General features: G+C 42.4%; 1 protein-coding gene across 5 annotated transcripts in view; it reads left to right on the forward strand.

Moving 5' to 3' along the window:
• Positions 1 to 21,930, forward strand: part of sash1a (SAM and SH3 domain containing 1a) — a gene marked incomplete at its 5' end in the record, with an annotated part of 160,138 nt that overhangs the window by 118,635 nt on the left and 19,573 nt on the right. For 3 of the 5 annotated variants that reach the window (XM_083934040.1, XM_083934043.1, XM_083934042.1), the window contains 7 exons: positions 8,996 to 9,046; positions 9,139 to 9,188; positions 14,526 to 14,566; positions 14,797 to 14,886; positions 14,971 to 15,083; positions 16,341 to 16,439; positions 21,698 to 21,833. In XM_083934040.1, the coding sequence (XP_083790166.1) occupies positions 8,996 to 9,046; positions 9,139 to 9,188; positions 14,526 to 14,566; positions 14,797 to 14,886; positions 14,971 to 15,083; positions 16,341 to 16,439; positions 21,698 to 21,833 (580 nt within the window). Of the gene's footprint in view, positions 1 to 8,995; positions 9,047 to 9,138; positions 9,189 to 13,789; positions 13,845 to 14,525; positions 14,567 to 14,796; positions 14,887 to 14,970; positions 15,084 to 16,340; positions 16,440 to 21,697; positions 21,834 to 21,930 lie in introns of those variants that run through there. The other 2 variants (XM_083934041.1, XM_083934044.1) reach the window with 2 other exon arrangements.

Below are 21,930 nucleotides of genomic sequence, written 5' to 3' on the forward strand. Positions count from 1 at the left end.
AATGTGTGATAAGGTTTAAGACTTTCCCCAAAGGCAGTATGCCTTTCTTGATGTGAATGCACTGGTGTCCTGGGGGTTCACTGGGGGGTTTGGGGGGTCCTTTTGACAAGGATGTAGGGTACTGGGGCACCCCTTTGGTTGCCAGGCTTCACACAAATGTATAAAGGAATGCTGCTGGTGCTGCCTAGCTCTCTGTAGCACACTACCCAGTAGGTCCAAAACACAAGTGTTAAGTGTTATGCTAACTTCATAATTGCTTGATTGCTGATTCATGGTGAATTTAATTAGTTTGAACCCTCAGAGAGTGCCATTTGTGCTCAATTTATAAGTCAATTAAATATGAAAAGTAGCCACTTTTTCTGACTTATACTAGGTGCTACTCTACAGCATAGATCTGCTTGTAAGAAAATGTCCAACTTAAATACAATGAGGCAGATCAGATATAATAATAATGCCTGACAAAATAATGGTTCAGTTTCCCTCTATAGATTTTGCTCATGCTAATATCATGTTACTTCAGTTTTTCTTCTTTTAGCCCCTGTCCGAATTGTCTCTGCTCATTTAGTTTTGTCTGTTATTACTGGTTTCCCGGTAAAATAGGAGGCCTCTTCTGCTCAAAGGCAGCCATGTGGTTTTGGTTGGGTTGACAGGTATGGGTTGGATGCAAAATGATTTGTTGTACTCTACCTTTTAATGACTGCAGGCTGAGATCCTGTTCTCACAACTTTCATGAGACGGATTTGAAAGCATAAATAACCATAGCTGTGGATACATAGATGCATTTTGCATCTGATCATAGGTTAAGTGTTCTATCTGTGTGGCCATGGTAGGAGTTTCCATGGATTACCTGTGGAAATTTTATAGTTTGGGACTGGTTCATCCTGAGGAGATAAAACAGGGGTGGAGGAGCAATCAGGGCAGACTTTGTAGCCCGGGAATAAGAAGAGAGGAAAAGAGCTGGGCCCTGAGCCTGAAGCCCAGGACAGGAGGAGGATAAGGATGTGAAGGGAGGAGAATGGAGAGAAGGATTGGAGGATGTGAGAGCCTGCAGCTGTCCTGCCACTCTGCAACGTTTGGCAACAAAATATAGGGAAGAGAAGGGGAGAGACATAACATGAAGAAAGGAATATAGGTCAGACAACACCTTATTGAGAGCTCTCAAAAGCACAGTATCAACTAACGTTGTATACTATAAATTGAACTTTGCCTTACATTTCAGTGCATTTCTTTTCTAAAACTAGGTTTGGGTAATATTCAAGTCTAGAGCAGTGGTTTTTCTACACTGAGGGTAAGAGTAGGTTGAGACAAAATTTCTCCTTTAAGGCAATATTTTTCCACTGGGCTTAATACCCTCAAAGACTGAAAGGCTATGGACATTATCTGTAAAACTAGAATAAATAAGTGAAATACATTGTGAAAGGAATACACAAGAAGAGATGAGGGGGAAATAGACAGGCAGAGTATGAGTCACCAAGATGAAGTGGAAATAAGGGCCGCGGAATGGACACCCAGTCAGAAAGAGAGTAGCGAATGACTCTTGTGAAGTGTGTCCAGAAATCAGTGGCTGCAAGCCAACGTCATGCAGCCGCCTCCCTCAGGACCAATAGCAGATGGTTAGAAAGGTCACAATGTCCAAGAGCCACGTTAATGGGGAGACCTTTTGCAAGTTGCACTCCTGAGGGACTTGCCCTTTAGGGAAAGAGCTGTCACTTGAAGTAAAGGGTACAGGATGGTTGGTGACGCAATCATGTCTCCACTGCCTCTATAGTCATTGTCTTACTTTTTTTTTTACTCCAAATTAATAGGTCAGTTCTTTTTTTAATTTTTGACTGATACCTCTAATCATCTCACATCTTTTCCAAAGATACTTTTTGCGACCAAGAAGGTAACTCAGTCGTTCCAAATTATGAGGCTATGGTGATTATAGCTTTGACCTCTCCTGGTCTTCACACTTAGTCTACAAGAAGATGCAGAAGTTAAGATAAAGGTGGTGCTGGAGAGGGGCAATCATGGAGCCATAAGAAAGGAGCCTAAGGTTAATGTATGACAAAGTCTACATTTGTTAACTTTGCTGCTGTCAACACAAAACTAAATTCCCACAAGAAAGCCCCAGTGTCTGTACTTCAACTCTGGTCAGCATGGTGACACCAAAGAAAAAGAAGAAGCCCTCTTTTTGGCTGTTTCTGTTCTCTAGAAACCTTCTTAAGTTGACTATTAGGCCAAAAAATGTACTATTCAGTTTGTTTTAGAGGGAACCTTTTGGTTTCTGTTTGGAGTTTTTGGCTCATTTCATGAGAAATGTTCTTGCAACAATTACATTTAAAAAGAAAAGTGTGGAGCTTTACATTTGTGGGGTTTTTTTTGTTGTTTTTTTTACAATTGTGCAACGTGTCTGCCTGCTCTTGAGGGGCCTCTCAATTAACAAAGTGATGGTTGTCTGTTGTGGGAGAAGGCTATTAGGAGCTGATGATAGAGGCTCTCTCAGAGATGACTATCCATGAACCCACTTCCTGCCTGGTCTCTGCTGAGCTGTTCTTCTGCATCTTCATGTTGGTTTTATGAGAAGCAGGGACACAAGGGGTTGAATAAACATCCCCCTTTGGGAATGTGACCTATGGATTAGTGCTACCATGCACATGTTACCCAGCGCTCCTATAGACAATAGGAGTTTGGATGACTCTCACTGACATGCTGATTTGGTGATGCACAAGGCTTATTAGTGGAAGTGATGGGAAGTATTGAAAAGGAGCAAAGAGTTCAGCAACTTCAACAAAATGTGTTTATTTCAAGTGACAAGTCAGTGAAACCTCAGGTTAAAAGTAAAGATTCAAATAACATTTAGAGCATTTACTGATAAATATAAAGTGTAGATAATTACATAGATGCAATCATCATGCATTCCAGAGAGCTATACAGCACATTTCAGAGCAAGCCTTTAAGGATGCATATGTTTTGGATAATTGCTGGTGTGACTGCTGTACTGTATATTTGTTTATCTTTATTAAATACATTACAAAAACATAGTGTATTTCCAGACCTCAGTTACAGAGATAAGAAGTATTTGCTTTGCCCTTTCAGCTCTTATGAGTTTTAAGAGTTTTGTAGGAGTGCTCTTTTTTCAAGATAAACTACTTGTTTTTTTGTAGATTGGCTTGTGGGGTATACAATTTGTTACCTTTTCTTTTCACATTGAAGAACTTTTTTCATTTGATCTGCCTGTGATTCATGTGTCAGTCAAAAATGGCTTCTTATAAGTCAGGATATGCAGATCTGTACTTACTTATTGTCTCTCCATCTGCTTTCTTTTCATTTGCTATTTTTCATTCAACACTGCATTTGCTTCTTAAACTGAAAACATGCCAAAACTTGGACATAGAAGCTATGAGACGGACCTCAGAAGCATGCAGAAACTAGTAGGTCTGGTGGATAATCGTGTATAGCCGAAGGAAGAAGACATCAAACTAGATATTAGCATGTCAGATGAAGTACATCAACTATAAATCAAGATGGATCACTTTGGAATTTTGGGTTGCAGGGCTAACTTTTGAACACATTTCTACATGCTGTAAATCATAATGAGACATTGCAGCAGTATCTGTGGTAAGAATAACTTTAAAGTCATGGATAAACAAGCAGCCCTTGAAGATAAGTGTGATGCTTTTGCCAAAACCCCTCAGTCGTTGGCCTCACTGTTGACTTGATAATTGAAACACTTTTACACAAAAACTCCTCAGCTGTTGTCAGCTTGATGTGCCTCAGGAATGCTCTGTAATAGTTTTCTAGCTGAGTAGCTTGACGGTTGGGGGTCAAAACTCAAGTACAGACTTGTGTTTTGTTTTGCCATGAGGTGAAGAAGAGTGTGGTTAACGTGCTAATGCCTGCATGAAGTTCAACCGTCAAAGTGGGTCAGTTCAGCTGGGTTAAAACTACAGTGTGGAAGAAAGACAAACTGTCGTGAATTCTGCTGCTTATTTATCCTCTACCTTCTTGCTTTTGCATAGAAACACAGCCACTCAACGGCAGCCTTTGTTGCCATAGGATTACTTTCAAATAATGTTGGCATAGCTCCATTATTGCCATAGCCCAAATGGAAAGCAAGTGGTATATTTTCAATTTATTATATGATTTCAGCATTGGGATTGTGACTCTGTCATTGGAATTTGTAATAACTCTGGAATTTGTCTTAAAATACCAAAACCATGATGATCCTCATGGCTTAGGAATGCTCCACACTGTAGAAGCAAGCACACACACACATGCATACATACGCTTTCACAAGCCATCTGGAAAGGAAGCCGATAGAGGTGTTACTGTGCAGCAGCTCAGAGCTGGCATGACAGACTGTTCTTTTTACTGACCACTGAGAAAATGTATTTCCTGTTTTTGTGAATGAGACATACATGGTAAAACATTGTGTTTAGTTATGAGTGTGTAGAGATCTTCCTGTGAGATCTTCCAAATGAGCCGGTTCCACAGGCTTGCATCGTGCCATACTGGTCCCACCGCTAACGTCTTTTTGGGCTTGCACCAGGCTTTCCAGTTGTTGCCTGCATCTCCACTTCCTACCTAGTACTCTCCTACTTGCCCACCCAGATTTACCCAACCATGCCAGTTGGCGTGCATCCACTAAGCCACCTGGTCTTTCTAGTTTTGCCGCATATCCGCTTTTTTGCCTCTGAGTTTGGCAGTATCTCCCCTGTGGGAGCATGTGCCTTTGGTGGGCTTTGCAGTCATGTTTGGAGTAAACTGCTGCTATTTAACACTCATCTGTATTTCTGTCCTTTCCCTCTCATTAACGGTGCCTGGTGCTGCTGTAGCAAAGCAGAGTTTAGCTGTAATTTCTGGGTTAATGATGGAAAGCAATGTGGTGCTCCCTTTACAGAAGTTTTTTGATGTGTGTGTGTTTGTGTGTGTGGGTGTGTGTGTGGGTGGGTGTATGCTGGGATTGAGTTGTTTCAGATGCTACATTCTCTGTCTGCTGACATAGTGAACCTCATTAGCCTGAGCTCTTCCTCGTACGCGCCCTTACTGCATTCTCTCTCTTTTACTTTAACTCAATTCAGTCATGCTTAAGCAATCAGGGTCTCGCGTTCACATCTATCTTGCACGCACTTACACACAGAGTATATTGTGCACAAAAACCCTGTGGATATCTGGAGGGAAAACATGTGCACATTCACACGCATTTGTGTCAATCCAGGGTAAGTAGGGCAGTATCTGAAGCTGATGCTGGTAAGTTCAAGTAGAGGATAGCATGCCCCCTCTGGGAGTGTGTTGTGAGATCTAAGTCTCACATACAGATACCCCCTCAAAACCGCATTGATTTGATATTCTCTTTTAGAAACTGTGTCAGTTACGCTGGCACCATCTTCACGTTTACTTTCGCTCCTTCATTAGCAATGCCCAAGTCTGAGAAAAACCCAAGATTAACCTTGGGAAGCTTTTACACAAATCTTTTCTCCACGTGCTGTGACAAATTAATCTCACAGACCTGCAGTTAGAGGCAACAGGATTTAGGTTTTGTTTGTTTTACGCAGATCTTCTCCTCATCCCACCCCCACCCCCCTCTCACCCCCTCCTTCCTTGTCAGAGATGGCACACACAGACGGGGAGTAAAGGGAAGCTGTGGAGGAACAGAGAGCTGCTTTATGTTTATGTCTCTTAGGAGCTCTTTCTGTGGTAGTGGAGGCAAGTTGAGTGTGTGTGTAGGTGCGCCTGAGCTGTCTAGGTTTATGTCTGTGGTTGCATGTATGTGGTTATGTCAGGGTTTGTGCCTGGCTGTTTTTTTGTGTTTGCCAGGCAGAGAGTTGTCAATGTGTTTTAAAATAATCTTCACAACAAGGTGGCTTGGTGCCTGTAGTTATCCATCGGCAAGGGTGGCATATCTCTCCTGTCACCTGCCGTCCGGAGAATCCATCAAAGAGGATCTGATAGCAAAACCAATCTGCCGCTAGCTTTGTAAAAGAATCTGAAACTGCGTGGGCATGTGAGCACACACCTTGCTCCTTCTTTATGTGCGTTTTTCTGAGTACAACCACATTATTCTGTGCCATGCAGTTGTTTAAACAGAGCTGACTATCAAAGCTGTGCCTGTTTGAGGCATATATGTGTTGTTTCTTTGTCTCATATAAGCCCTCCCTCTGTAAGAAAAGCATTCAGTCATGTACCAGATCTTCCCTATGCGCAGCCTGGCAATGCAATGAGACCGAAACCCTGTACCTCTGTAGGTCTGGTAGATGAGGTTTTTATGACTCTAGACAGGTACCTGCTCTCTGACTTATGGGACTCGCCATACTCCCCGAGATGTACAAATACTTTTTCTGACATTACTTGATTTGCTTTCCGATGAAACTTCCGGACACGTGTACCTGTCCGCTTGAGCACTGTAACAGACAAATAGTTAAACAAGGCAAATAAGCTAGGGGGACTTGTGGCTAAAGTTGATGTTTAAAGATAAAGCCAGCCAGACTGTCTCACTAACATCTTGACTGTCTGTCTACAGTTGATTACTGTTGGGATAAGTGTAGGGTCCAGGCTAATTTTGAGGCTTTTAGCCATCTCAGCACTCTTCATATGACCTGCGGGCTACAGGAGCTCTTAAAGGAGGTCATGTCACTTCCAAGTCCTTTAACTATGAGCCACTCATTGACTCATGCTTAGAGGATAAGGGCGTGTAAGGATTGTTCCCCCTTGTCCAGGCCCAGTCAAAGGAGATTAGACTACTGGTCACTCTGATTAGGAAGCATCACAGACCAATTGTAGGAAGTGTTTTAGATTTGGCTTTCTGTGACTTATCCTTCGATCTAATATCTTGGTGTGAAGATGGAGAATGGAATGCATTTCTCAGAAACAGCCTATTTTCTTTTCCTGCTCTCTATGTGGGGAAACTCCAGTTACAATTAGTCTTTTCTTTGTGACAGTGGCGGCAAGTGCCATTTAATGGTTTTAGAAAGCTAGTCACCTTGCAGCAGTCAACCTGCTTCTACTGACATACTTGGCTGATACCAACTCTTTTAACCAAGCATAGTGATCCTTTAGTAAGATAACTAAATAAAATGAAACTTTGGCTGCCATTGTGGCTTGCATTCAAACATCTGTACAAGACGAGAAAAGTCACTACAACTTTGAGTGTGAGCTGATTTGACAGAAAGCATTGGTATGTATTCTAATAGTCTTCAGCCTTGACAAAAAAGACATACCTTTGGGAGACATTTCATTATCTGAGAGTAATTGCACTAAGGGGTTTACAAGGGGAAGTTTTTTGTTATTTTTTTTTATAAAGGTCAGCAATAGTCTCATAGAGGAACAACAGAGGCAGATTTTTCACATGTACAAAAATAGGAATGGTCATATCAGCATCTGCATCGAGATGTTTTCTGTTCTGTTAAATATTAAAAGTCAGACAGAAAGTAGAAACAGGAACTTGTCTGGAGTTGCATTTTCTGTTCTAATTCAGAGCTAATGAATTTCAGCAATAACACGATGTTGACACTTCCTCAAAAAATGCCCAAAATATATGAAAGCAAAGAGGTCGTCACAACTTTTACTAAAGTAAGATCATCTCTATGCCAAGATCAGCATAAAACTCCCAAACCTGCCTAAGCATTCATATTTTCTAAATTGTTTTTTAGGTCAAAATTAATTTTCTCTTTTTTGCCTCCGTATGGTATCTTAGGCTAAACTGAAATAAGAAATAGGGGGTTGGTTATCCTTGGTAACCCTCATGGCTCATCCTTGAACGATTAAAGGCATAGAGAGTGAAGTAACATATCGCTCATTGTGCAATGAGCAAGGAAATGATCAAATTAACACTTTTGACATGATGTTGACCTCAGGCTAGAGATGCTGTCTCTGGTCCACATTGAAACTGTGTCACCACCCTTAAGAAAAGTGCTGACCCCATCTGTTTCTGTTGTGCTTAATATAACACCGTACAAGACTGTGGTAGCATTAGGTAGTGTGAGTACAGGGAGTTAGATAATCTCTTTCAAGAGGGTTCAAAAGCACAAAAGAACACACAACCAAGTAACTACTATATTCTGCAATTTCCCAGCTTGGGATCAATTAAGTATTTCTATTCTATGCTATTCTATGCACGAGACAGACTAATCCCTCAAGACGGTTCACTGGCTTTAAATTATCACATGCGGCAGGTTCAAATCCAAGTTGCAGACTTATTGTGATTGTACAGCCCCTATGTCTGCCTTTAGAAGCATTTGGTTCGAGGCACATCTGTATCTGGATATTCCATGATGAGGACACCTGTTTTAGACATATGCGAGCACCAGCCTTGTGTAACAGTGAAAACAACCCTAACAGACATCGTGGGTTGGAGAAGCTTAGCAACAAGTAAACCGCTATTTTCCACGGTTCGTGTACAGGACGTTCTTTCAAGTAATTTGTCCCTTAAATCCATGGCCAAAATCTGGGTATCTATTTTCCATATAAGCCAGTCCAATGTGGAATGTTGTATTATAAGATGAGAGGCAATCCAGCAGGTGTTACCTTGTGTGGAGAGAGCTGCGCACTAACGTCACTGTAATGGCACTGGAATTTATGTAGCCTCTTACGTAGGTGCTTTTGTGATATGTTGTTCTGCTAGAAAAGTCAAGACTTCACTAGTCTACACCACCGCCCAGTTGTATTCAATAACAATCAGAACAAGTATTGCAGGTCTGGGTACCTGAAGCAAGATTAGACTTGTTGAGCTGTCTATGTATAAGCTGTTGGTGTGCACACACGTGCTTGTTTGTTTTCACTGATATGCAGGTGTGTCTACATGAACTTGACCAAAGAACGTCTCTCCCACCTGAGGCTATTGTTAGACATCTCATCTGTTGTTTCTGTAGTCACCTGACTGCTGACTACAGCTCCTTATACAGATCTTGGGTTTCCTTTCTATTCTCTATTCTGGGTTCAGTTTGTGTTCATATGTTATTACTTTGACACTGACTTTTTTCCTTCTTTCTTCTCTTTTTCCCCCCATTTTTTTCAGGAGAAACAAGATCCAAGCAGCACATCTCTGCAGCTCCGTACTGAGATCCAGGTCGGCAGAACACTAGCTTTACACTGTCAGTTCTACCCAGTCTTTGATTTAAAAAGTTAATCTGACGCCTATCTTCTTTTCTCTGTCCTCAGGAATCATTAGGCTTCAGCAGTGAAGTGTCCACTCCAGAAACAGACAGAAAGTAAGTTTTCTTTACCTACTTAAACACTGACCGTAGCTCAGGTGGAACCATGAAACACGCTCGGATTGAAATGTGTGTCTGTTGCATGTCAAAACAATGTGCAGCGCTGTCTGCGTCTGGATCGCATCAAACCCTACATGCCTGCACACATAATCATGGATCACACTTAGCCTTTCTGCATGTCCGCAGCCAAAGATGGAGAGAGCGGAATGGAAATACACGCACATCCATATGCAGCTAATGTGGTTGATAGATCTTTTATGTGACAGCTTGTACAAAAGGTCCCTGACCTTGCCCATGGGGAGTAGAGGTCAGCTCCTCAGGTGGAAAACTCTAACATCATGGATGAGTGTGGGGATGGTGGTATGTGAGTGAGCAATTGACACAGTTTCAACTATGGCTGACCTGGGTTGTAGGTGTACTTGGAACATAATTGAGTGTATTTCTTTAAAGTTTCACCCCAAACATGTCAATGTTTTTAAGAATGAAATAAATCCCATATATCAACATTACCTAATTAATATAAAGATGACTGATGAATTGATAATCAAATCATCCCTCAAAATTCACAGACATCACACATTTGACCCACAGTCGGTCCCCTAAGCTCCTTTAGTCACATCCCCACTGTGGTTAAAGGAAAACCACTGACCGCTTCCTTCAGCTGACCTGCTCTGCCTAGCAGCCGTTCACTGTTCTCTGGCCGTCCATGCTTCCTTCCTGCCTTTGTTTCCAGCAGGGGGGGAAGACAGAGAGGGCGATGGCCAAATGATTACAGCAAAGGAGCATGAACGAAAGAGCAGGATGGAACCGGGCATGGGTGGGGTTCCTTTTCACTGGTTCCTGTAACACAAAGTGTGTGTGTTCATTATTGCACACTGATTTATTGTATGTGTATGGAACTTCTCCACCATGGCCCAATGAGATCACTGTTATACAGTGTTTTACACATTTAAAGCAGTCAAAGTTTATCAGCAAAACCACTCTCCTAAATTCCTCACAGTCACATTGGGCCCCTTTTTAAAGGAACTCAGTTTGTTTGATCTCTGTTAAAGAAGACTTAAGGTCAAGAATATTTTCAAAATTTTCCTCACAACAAAATGAGTCCAATACAGAATAGAGTGTTGTAGGTGGTGACCATAACCATCCCCATCACATTTAAAGAAGAGATTAAATGGATATGAGCGGATGGATAGATTAGTGCAGGCATTGGGAGCCTCAATCAAACCCCAGAGCCATGTTTGCCAGGGCTAAAGTTTAAAAAAAATAGAGAAATTGTCTCCTTTTATTTAAATTTGTCCCTTTTTCAATCACCCGTGTGACCCCCAGTGGAATTGTTATGTTCACGTGACGACCACGTGCGGCAGAGGAAGCGCATACCACAGACATGATCTCTTCTCCCATGACTGTATATGTTGCACAGACAAATACTGCACATGATGGGAACCAGATGCCAAATTTCTAATGACGTCTCTCTGCTGTTCGAGAGTCCCAGAAAGAGCCCCTAACTTCTTCCTGTCTGGTTTCTTTCTGTTCTTGTGCCTCACATCTCCTCTCTCATAAACATTCAGACTATGTCTCACCTCGAGTCTTTAGTTAATCTCTAATGAAACTGCTCCACATTCACCTGTCTCTTCACCTCTGTCATTTCCACTGTCTTCTATCTATTTTTCTTCCCTTCAAAACCCCAGACTCTTTTCTGATGTGAAAATTAGATATGAAAGGCTTTTTTAAAATCACCTTTATCTAATTAATCTTGTTTAAAGTTTTTATGTTCAGGGACAAAATGTCCCCCATCCAAAGCCTCAGAGACTTTTTTATAATCTATCCTTCACTGCCAGCCCCTCTCCTCTCACTACCCCCCATCTTTGTTCTCTATTACATTGCCCATTGTCCATTTTCCACTGTGGTGAATGGGTTTCAGGTAGAGTGATATATCATGTGTAGGCAGAGTGATAGACAAGCCCCCTCCATTCCTCATGACACATTCCTCGCAACCTCACAAGAGGCACGCACAGACACGGATACCCCCATCATCACCTCTCTGCAGGACAATAGCTCCCAGAGGAGATTACCCAGACGTCATCTTTAGGCTGTGCCACCCCTCTGGCTGTGTGTCTCCTTGTCAACTTGTTGGCAGGAGGTGGGCACAGCTCCCATAATGGCTGGTATGCAAGTAGTGATGACAGAGCGCTCTTAGAAGGCTGGGCGTTCAAGCTGGGGACTTCCTGTTTTGAGAGGTGATTGATTGGTGGGTCATTGTTGCAGAGAAGGGCCAGCATGCTTATCAGAGATGTTAAAAGCACAGCAAAATGGATCTTGATGAAAGCATACATGTGCACAGGCATAGGATACAAATAGGTAATTATTGGCTCTTACAGGGCAGGTAATAAGGTTGTAAATTTCGAGGCAGTCATGCTACTGGAAGCCCAGCTTATGCAACTCATAATCAGATGGAAATGTAAGCCGTGCCATGTGTAGAATCTCTTTAGAACAACAGTACCATGTTGGAAAACTAAAGTACTTTCTCAGCGTATTTACCACTTGTGGCTGAGTGTTGCAGCTCTCATGGAACGTATTTGCTTCTGAGAGAGGAGCACAGGAGGCAGAAAAAATGTTCAGTTTTTCAAGTGTGTGTGTTTTATCGGTATGATTTTCTTTTTCTCTGCCATATGATCCTCTTTCTTCCCCTTCAATATGACCTCTGACCTCTTCCATGACCCCTGAAGAGATCATCCCTCTGCTCTTCCTGTGGACACTGTCACTGTCGCACAGGGTCGCTGGCTTTCATTGTCTCTACCAGAACACCGGAGATCACCTCGCTCCAGGTGGCCAGCCCTGTAGTCAAACAAAATCACACCATGCACACATACATGTGTGCAATGCTGGGATTTCTGCTGAGTGCACAGCTGTGTGTCCAAATCTGGTCCTGGTTTATCATCTTTCCAGGACAGCAGCTCTGTCACACAGGATGCTAAACCTGTGATTCACACTGCATCATAAAATAGCTCCCTATCACTTATACAGTCATCCTTTTTTCTCCTGATGTTGATATGTTCTCTTTCACACTCAGGAGTTTGTCTGTGAGTGTTTATGCTTGTGCAACTACCACATTTTCCTGCAAGATTATGTGTCTCTGCAGGGTTTTGATCGTATGTTTTTAACACACCTACAGCTATACCACACAAGTGGAGCCTCATGCTACAGTATAACATAGACAGCACTGACAGGTTATCATTTTTACATCTGAGCTAAGGAAAGTGCGGTCAGACATATCATTTTCACTGAACAAACTTACAATTCACATCTAGCTTCAATGGCGTTAGCCCATGTATTCTAGCACCTGCCATTTTCACAGTGCAGAGGTATCATGAAAATAAATATTCACCTATCCTACATGGGTTTGGCCAAAGTTGAGATACTATACTTAATAATATGCAGAAAATAGAAAGTTTACTTCTTATGCTAATGAGATAAAAGCGGTTAAATGTCCCCTACTCAATGCAAAGAACAGAATTGAAATAGAAAGCCATGCCAAAGATTTAAGGTTAAACCAATTAAGTTGCCTAGCCACACAAAGCCTGGAATGACACCCTCTTTGAAAGAGGTTCTGGCTCTTTAAAAGTGTGTGACTGCGCGGATGTGTGTGAGCGCATGCATGTGTGTGCTGCACGGGAGGTTAATTTATAGAGCATGGAGGAATGGGACAGGGGGGCGCATCGCTGCCACAGAAAAGCCTCTATTGAGTGAGTTCTATTAGCATTAGCTCTGGCCCTAGCCTATCTGAGAGGGGGATGAACAGAGGGGCAGACCATACAGGCCTCCATTCAATTAGCATCTCATTATGTTGCCATAGCAGCCGGGTTTTAAGCCACGTGAAGATTTCCCATTGCACCAAGAGGGTTGCTACTTCTGAACAAACATATGAATACATGCACGCACACGTATACACAAACACACACACACACACACAGTCACACGAACACACACACACACATATATATGACGCCACTGGAGAGGGAAGTGACCTGTTCATCTTGTTTGATCCCATCACACACTTTCACATTGCTTCACTGGCAGGAAGCCACCTGTCTCTCGGCATGCATCAGCAGCTGTATGCCCATGTGCACTGGACTACAGTCATAAAGGGTGTGTGGATGTGTGAAAGTAAAAGGCCGTAAAAGAGTTAGACAATTAGACAGTAGAGAGATTTACTTAATCGGTCTCAGAGGGTCTCAGCCTGGCCAATGCGTAGTTCTTATCTCCTGCTTATAATGTATTCCCTTTTAATAAAGCTCATTGTGTGCAGCCATTATCACACACGCACACATATATATATATATATATATATAAAGATATATATATCTGTGGCTAACGCCCTACACCTGTAGGGCGTTAGCCACAGATATAATCCTCCCTGAAGCTTCATTCCCTCTTTACCCTCTTATTCTGCCCACTTAGCTCAGTCTGAAAACAAAGTCTCTCCCTCTGTGACGTTTTTGGCAGCTACTCTGAATATGAACTGCAAAAGCTCATCCCCCTATTTTATATAAAGAATACAAAAATAGATCGCCATTGATGTGGTTTCTCGTCTCCTCCAGAACAAGCGAGAGTCAGCCGCAGCCTCACATGCCGCCGGACTTTCTAGAACATTGGGTGAGGCTGCTCATACATGACTTTTTGATGGGAAGCAGTCTATGAGTGCAGTCTGTCTCACAAGGAGCTTTTAAGTTATCTCCCCGTTAGTTCTGATTATTTAAGAAGCTTTATGGAATTTTTTCTTTTTTACTGTTATTTTCCATCTCTCCCTCTCTTATGCCCTCTTCTCCCACTCTTCCTTCTGTCTTCCTCCTGGCTGTCTCTCCTGTGGAGGGAAGTGGAAACAAAAACAGGCTGAGTCTGCCCTGCGGTTTTTCCTCCTCCTCCTCCCCTCCTTCTTTTCCTCTCTACCTCAACTCCATACTTTACCTTTTCTTTCACATGCTTGTCCTGTATTTTTCTTCATTTTGTTGACCTTTCTTTACTGCTTCTTAAACACTTTGTAGTACCACCATCTCCATCTGACCCTCCTGTTTTTGCAACGGGGGTGTCATTGTCCACATCCTCTCCTCCACCTTCTCCCTTTCAAGCCTCAGGAGCCAGGCTTTGCTGTCACATAAGTACCATCACTGACCCCAAGTGGTGAACAGATAGAACTGCAGCCCTCCTTGCAAAAGAACAAAACTGTTTCAAAGCTCTGTGGTTAGCAGAGAAAATAGACTTTATGATAAGGTGTGAGAGAGGGAATATACATTTTTCCTATGTTGATTATTACTTTTTGTTCTCTTTTTCTCACAGAATGCCCCTGCACAAATCCAGCTCTGAAGATGGATCTGGAGGTAAATTCAATTTTAATACATTTCCAATTTTTTCTTTTGCTGTCTTGTTTGTTTCCTGTAAGATGAAGCAATCCATTTATTGATTTCTGGGATGATATTGAAATATATGAATAACCAGACAGACATTTTTGGCTGTAAGGGTCATACTTTATTTTTGCAAGAAATAGAGGGAAGTTTTCTACCTATGCAAATATTTGGAAACTTAATACTGAACCTTTCGCTCCTTTTAGGTAAATGGGACAATAAAAAGAAGAACAAATCTTTTTGGCAGAACTTCCGCAAGTCACAGCACAAACCAGTTATGCGACAGACATCCAAAGGTTTGTCTATCTTTACATCTCAGATCTACTGCTCTGAATAGATGTTGCTCCATATTTGACCTCTCTTCCCTTTGCACCCTTCAGGAGAAGACATAGGCTATGTGGCCAGTGAGATCACCATGAGCGATGAAGAGCGGATCCAACTAATGATGATGGTGAAAGAGAAGATGATCACTGTTGAAGAAGCTTTAGCTCGGGTAGGAAGCTGCACTGATTTCCTGCCTCAAGTTGCACCTTCCTTACGCTCACTCAACCCCTTCCCTTAAAAGTGCCCTTCAACCTCCAGATCCCCTCACCTCACCCTGGATTAGTTTCCAGCCTCCCCTCCCTGCTGCTCCATATTCCCAACATAGCTCTGGCTTACTAAAACGACTGACTCTTACTAACCTGTACGAGGCCCTGCACATTAACCCTGCATTTTCCTCTTTACACACACACAAACAAACTCCAGACCGTTTGTGTTTCCAAAGGTTCAGGAGTCCGGGGAAATTTAGTGTATGAGCTCTTTGGGTGTGTGTTCAGTTCATAAATGTGAGGTTGGTGGTCATAGTAACCCAACAGCTCCATCTGTTGGGGAGGATGCTCTGGTGCATTGAGGGTTTTCTCTCTGGTGGACATGGTGGATAATTACTTGGCTTTCCTTTAAGTTTCCTATATTTCTTTTTGAATCAATTTCTGGTGATTGTCTTTTTTTATTTTCCTACTTCTTTCTTCATCTTCCCTCCCTCCTTCCTTCCTTTCAATCCCCTTCTCTAATGCCTTACTCATGGGTAGCATGACCGTTCAGCAGCATTTGAGCACTGAATTGCTCTTCACAAGGCGGATCGTGATTTATCTTACATCTTTTTGCAGAACTTTGATTTTCTTTTGGGCCAATAGCTTTGTTCCAGCTTCATAATCTAGTGATCGACACTCAGTTAAACCAATCAATGATCAGCCTTTTGTGGATATTTGATTTGACTTCTTGTTGTGCTTGTGTATCTGTATTTAGTGTTCTGTGTACCACTGATCAATATAAGCCTATTGATTGTAATAGTATGGCAGTATAGTTGTACATAGTATGTTACCAGGCATGTAGTGGCCTACTGTATAAACCTAATAATATTCAATCTGTCTTTCAGATTTTACTTAAGATGTATGTGTGTTCAGAAAGGCAAAACATTAATCTTCATGACAAAAGGTTATTCCACACACATAAAAGGCCATTCACAGGATTATATGAATACTTTATTCTTTAATTTATGCTTAACATAAAACTTTTATTTTTAGTGTCCTTTTATTTACCGTTACATCACTGGTTGGATCCTTCTGCTCTGTCTGTATACAAGCAACTGTGAATGCACAAGATCGACACCTATAACTCTGTTAGCATATGGAGAGATGTAGCATGCCGGGTGAGAGTGGGTGGCCCCACCCTGTTCCTCTGCCTCTCTAAACTCTTCTTCTCCACGTAGCTGAAGGAGTATGAGCGCAGCAGACAGTCCAGCAGTTCTGACACTGCAGAGTGGACTGACGGATCTGCATCCAATCTAAACCAGTCCTCAAACTGCAACGTAAGTACACCCCCACCCCCACCTGACCTCCCCCTTTTTACTCTACCTCTCTTAACACTCTCACTGAGACCACTCTTACCTTTAAGTTTGACTTTTCAGCCAAGGAGGCTGCAAAGGAGGATGCCAGTCATTTCTTCGACATGTGTGCATGGATGTGCGTGTGTGGGTTATTCAGATGCAAATGACTGTAAACTCAACTAGCTTGATGTTTAGTCATTTAATAAAACCCGTTTATTAGATTTACGGTTTTTTGTTTTGTTTTTTTTGACACTTTTACTCTATATGCCATTGCATAAACCACTTTCACTCAAGTTTTATCTTTCCTTCCTCTCCCTTTATCTCCACTTCTCTGTCTGCTCTTAATGCATTGGCCAAACTACAATTTATCCACCATTGCACATACATTCTCTGCACCATGTCATATGCATCTTGTTACTATGGGTGTTCCCTCTAGGAATCATGGCCCATCGCGTACCTCGTTTTTTCTGAGGGTGATCTCATTAATTGGCGGTCAGAATGAGGTATATGCAATATGTTGCAAGTCCTCCTCCATATTTTATTCATCATGTTGTCCTGTCATTGGCATTTGAAATATGTCCTCAGTATTGTCGAAATTCTGTAAAGGAAATTGTCTTTTGGTATTGTCTGTTTCCATCAATCACTCAATCAACTGTAGAAAAGTTGCAGAGTCACTTAAAATCTACCTCAAACTTCTTGTGGTGTGAGCTGTTAGAAGGGATTTTTTTGTCAGCTGTGATCCATGGAGAGAACCTCCCTGGTCATCTTTGAGTGAGTCAAGACCTTTGAGGATTCTTGTGTTGCAGAGCTGGAGCTCAGACAATCGGGTCTTGTTGGATGCAGATGGGTGTTTATTGACAATGTGACGTCTCTCTCTCTCTCTCTCTCTCTCTCTCTCTCTCTCTCTCTCTCTCTCTCTCTCTCTCTCTCTCTCTCTCTCTCTCTCTCTCTCTCTCTCTCTCTCTCTCTCTCTCTCTCTCTCTCCTGCTCGCTCTCTGTTTGTGTGCGCATGTTTTCCTTTCTTAAATATAGGTCAGCTCTGATGCCGATTTAAAGTGGTCAAAGCAGCTTTTACTTCTGTATGGGACTAGCATGCAGTCACACACTGATCCACTTTTCCTTACAGGAAATGAGTTTACCCAAACACAAAAATTCCAATTACTAAAATAATTCCCCACACATGTATTATTGTTATTTTGAAATGTGCTACTAATTCCCTGCACGGATATTTTCCATAACCAGTCTATTGCATTTTCTCTTACTTACTTACTTAATGCAGCTTATGCATGTGCACTTGAGGTTGTTATTGTTGAAGAAAATGTAAACCCTCACATAGATTTAGCTTTAGATAATGCATAGGGTGGCATTTACATAATAACTATTTCTTGAAAGTGGATGAGTATGCTTGAATGATTGGTGCCTAAGGGCGCACTCACACTGTCCATCCGTACCGTGCCCCGTGCTTTAAGGTACTTGTCCCCCCTCCCTCTCCCCCCGTGGGCCATGCCCGTTTGTACTCACACTACCTGGGCCTTGTGCGAATGCTTCTTGCCTGCCTATACGTCATCACGCCGTAACACGTCACACGCATTGATTGAAGTCATCGCGATGCATCGCTTTGTTTACAAATCTTTCCATAGACCTCAGAGTTTTTGTGCGTCTTGTCCAACTGTTTTTGAATATTTTCATCCAACCATATCTGCAGTAAACACTCCATCTCCGCATCACACCAACATGAACCTTTCGCCGCCATTGTTTTAAATGTCCGCGCATGGTTGGTCCGTCCTTCTTTTTTCTATGTCCAAACAGGCGCAAATAAAATGACGTCGCTTGTGCTCGCACATGTGCAAACGTGCTTTACATAGCCCACCTCTCCCAAACGGGCCATAACCGCCAAGCGTACCGCTCCTAGGCACGGTACGGTTGCACACACTGGTCAAACGCACTAGACTTTAGCTGTGAAACGTCCTGGGGCATGGTACGGATGGACAGTGTGAGTGCGCCCCAACTTCTACACATCCATAGCTGCGTCTGTTACTCCTCAATGTCAGCAACTTTATGGGTTGCATTTCTTGCATTCAAGAAAATCAAAATCAGTACTTGTAAAACCATGAATAGGGACTCAAAATAGTTTTACTGTCAAGGGCCCCTATTAAATTCCTCTGCGCAATGATTAATGATTTCCTTCCATATGAAAAATATTCATTATGCCATACATAACCTCAGCTGAAGTTCTGTCTTGCTGTTTGATGTGGGTGTGTAAACTGCATGATTTTGCTGATCATCTTATAAGTCTGTCAACCCTCACGTTACTCCTTTGCAGCTCACTTCCTCTGGGAAGAAGATTGAATAATTGTGGCGGTTACAGATGGGAGAATTTTGAAAAGTTACGAAAGGAATATTGTTTAGAGGAGCACACAACTCTACTCTGGAGGCTGTGAGCAAATGCAAGAGCTGGAGGCAGAGAGGAAACAAGGGAGAGAAAAATAGAGAAGATAAAGACTTTGCACTTTACCCCCGGGCCCTGAAAGGGGGAAGTTCTTTGTCCCCTCTTGCCTTGAGTTCCAAAATTGGCCAATTCAGGAAATATTGCTACTCTGCTGGGGCCTCTATTGGTGTCATTGACACCCCCTCTTCCCTCCAATGAATGGAATTAGGTCATTCCTAAATTCAAATTGGTAACAGTTTTGCGTGTCTGTGTGTGCCTCTATATACAGACATGTTAATATACAGTCCATGCATGGAGCTGACATTTTTGCAGTATACAATCTTTGGCTGCTCTGTGGCCTCCTTTGATGCTGTCTTTCCCCGATCCGTCTTCCTCTGGCAATCGGAGCCCACATTCCAGGGCTGGTCATTAGCGATGTGGGGGCCAAGTCAGGGTCAGAGGGGCTCAAACGCTGGCATTGTTCTCCATGCACAACACGCCTTTTCTCTGCTTGCTGTGCGGCACGGCACTTCCAAACAGTCCCTCATTCCTCAGGGCTGAATTCACTTAACAGGCTGCATCTGTATGCCAGCATGTGCACATGAGGCCAGATATTATTTTGGATTGTGCATGCGTGAGGATGTGGCCAGTGCACTATGGATTACGAGACTTGTTGGATGTTAACAAAGAAAGTGCTACCCTGCTGTTTTAAATGAGGTGGTAAGTTTTAAGCCACATTGGTGCTCTTAACTGTTTGAATTGGATTGTTTCTTTTATGATTTTCCTGTTCTGTCTTTGTGGTGCAGGATGTCAGAAAGATTTTGGTGTGCAACGTGAAGATATTGGTTTGGAGTTTTCTAAATTTAACTGCATCTCTAAAGTTATGGGAATGATACACAGAGTAATTTGTGGAGCCAGATGGTAATTGTGCCAGTGGAATTGTTGCTTTGACCTTGTTTTTGATGGTGGCCTTTCAACCCTGCTTGATTCATGGCCTCCTATGTTTGGCTTTCCCTCTGTGTCTTTTCCCCCTGTTTATGTGGTCATTTGTATGGATGGTGTTGCTCAGAACTGGGTAAAGACTTGTATATTATTTGTTGCTCTTTACCCTCTCCTAGTCCTTATCTCCGTCTTTCACACAAGGAGAAGAAAAAACCATGTGGGTTAACAATGAAATTACATCCTGCACATAGTTATCCCCACTATTTGCATTCCCATATGACTTCATCCAGGGCACCAGTCAATAACGGTTATTAAGAGGAACCAAGATTCAGGAGCGAATCATTCCAACGTTTGGTGATCTCTCACAGCCTTTCTACCTCCTTTTTTATCAGTCCTCTCTGACACAGCCTTGTATTATATTACATTCTCTGAAGGCAATACGCTCGAGCATCTTCAAGAGCAAATGGAAAGTTGAAAGATTCAACGCTGTAGCCAGAATTATGTGGTTCAGTTGAGGGATTATCAGGGAGAATTGGACTGAGGGACAGTGGAGTTATGGTTTTTCAGAGCCCATTTCTGCAGTTGTGTCCGAGGCCAAATTAATGACTATACCCTAGTTCTGGTCTGCTGGGTTGATATACAGGAGACCCAAAAGTTGATCACGCACCTCTTGAAGTGGTGACGTCTGATCGAGTACGCTGGCATGATGCCACATTGATTAATGTGTTGTTTTCTTTTCCAGCTTGGCGACAGGAAGGTTTTGTAGCTCTCCCACGCCTGCAGGAATCAAAATACCATGATGTTGCTAAAGTGGTTTGGTGCCATCAAGGATTTGTGGACAATGTCAGATCTGTTTGCTCCAACCAAGCCACACTTATTAACATCATCCCTACTGTATGTCAGCAGTCTGTGAGCCAGGCCCTGTGGTCAACAACAGCAAAAAAAAAAACGGTTTCTTCCTTGTTAGCTTTTAAGTTGCAGGAGAAGACAGCGTTTTATAAGACCGAGAGCAGCACCCTACAGGCCTGCTCTGTCTAGCTTTGTGTATGCGATGCATGCATGTGTGTCCCTTTGCAAGCAATGCAGTCAACCTCGACCGTGGAACTGGCTGTGTGACAAGAGAGGTGGTGTTGCTGTGGAAACAAGTCGAAAATAGAAACAAATGAAGTTTTCTGAGCTCCATGATAATTTAGGTAGTTCCTGCTTGCCTTAGTTCAGCTCATCAGTATCATCGCATGGAGGCCATTGCAAGACTAGGCACACACACATATGCCTACAGCTAGAGTAGTTTGTGTGCACTGGTATAGACTTGAGTGTGTGTGGGTGATGAAACAGTTTGTGACTTATTATTCAGTCTCTTTTCCACTTCACTACACTGTGCAGAGCGTTAAATGCAGTGAGCATCAATGAGAGAGAGGCAACCTAACACCAAATAGAGCATTTATTGTTACAATGATTCCCTGTGTCATTCAGTCGTACCAATCATTTTCAAATTACAGTTTCATCTGGTTCATTATTTCAGTGCATTTTTCCTTTGTTTACTATGAATATGAACTTCACATCATGTGGTGTGCCACCAACCCTCCATTTAATACCTCACTAACTTTGACTCCACCCTAAACAATGCTCCCATCCGTCCCAGCAGCCTCTTCAAGTACATTTGTCAAAGTATGTGTTCTATTGTCTCACTACTTTTTATAACAAATAAATTCAAAATAAAACCTTCCGTTACACTTGCATTTAGGAAATGTTACGCAGAAGAAGAGCCTCCTGCTTTTACTGATCTGTTTTTTTAAAGGTTGATTCCATTGAGAAGCAAACTGTCTTTTTATTTTATCATCCCTCCCTCTTGTTCTCTCTCTCCCACCAGTCTCGTGAACAGTCAGACGATGAGCAATCCGAGGACTCTGTGAAGTTTAAACGGCTTCATAAGCTGGTTAACTCTACACGCCGGGTCAGGAAAAAACTCATCAAGGTGGAGGAGGGCAAGAAACATGGCTCTGAAGGTCTGTTTCCCCTGATTTTCTTGCCGTTCAGCATAGTTTAGATCTGTTTCGATATTGGCTTATATCAGCCAGTTGATGTCGGCGTGTTGTATTTTCC

The sequence above is a fragment of the Echiichthys vipera genome (genome assembly GCF_963691815.1).
Source record: "Echiichthys vipera genome assembly, chromosome: 19".
Lineage (NCBI taxonomy): Eukaryota > Metazoa > Chordata > Actinopteri > Perciformes > Trachinidae > Echiichthys > Echiichthys vipera.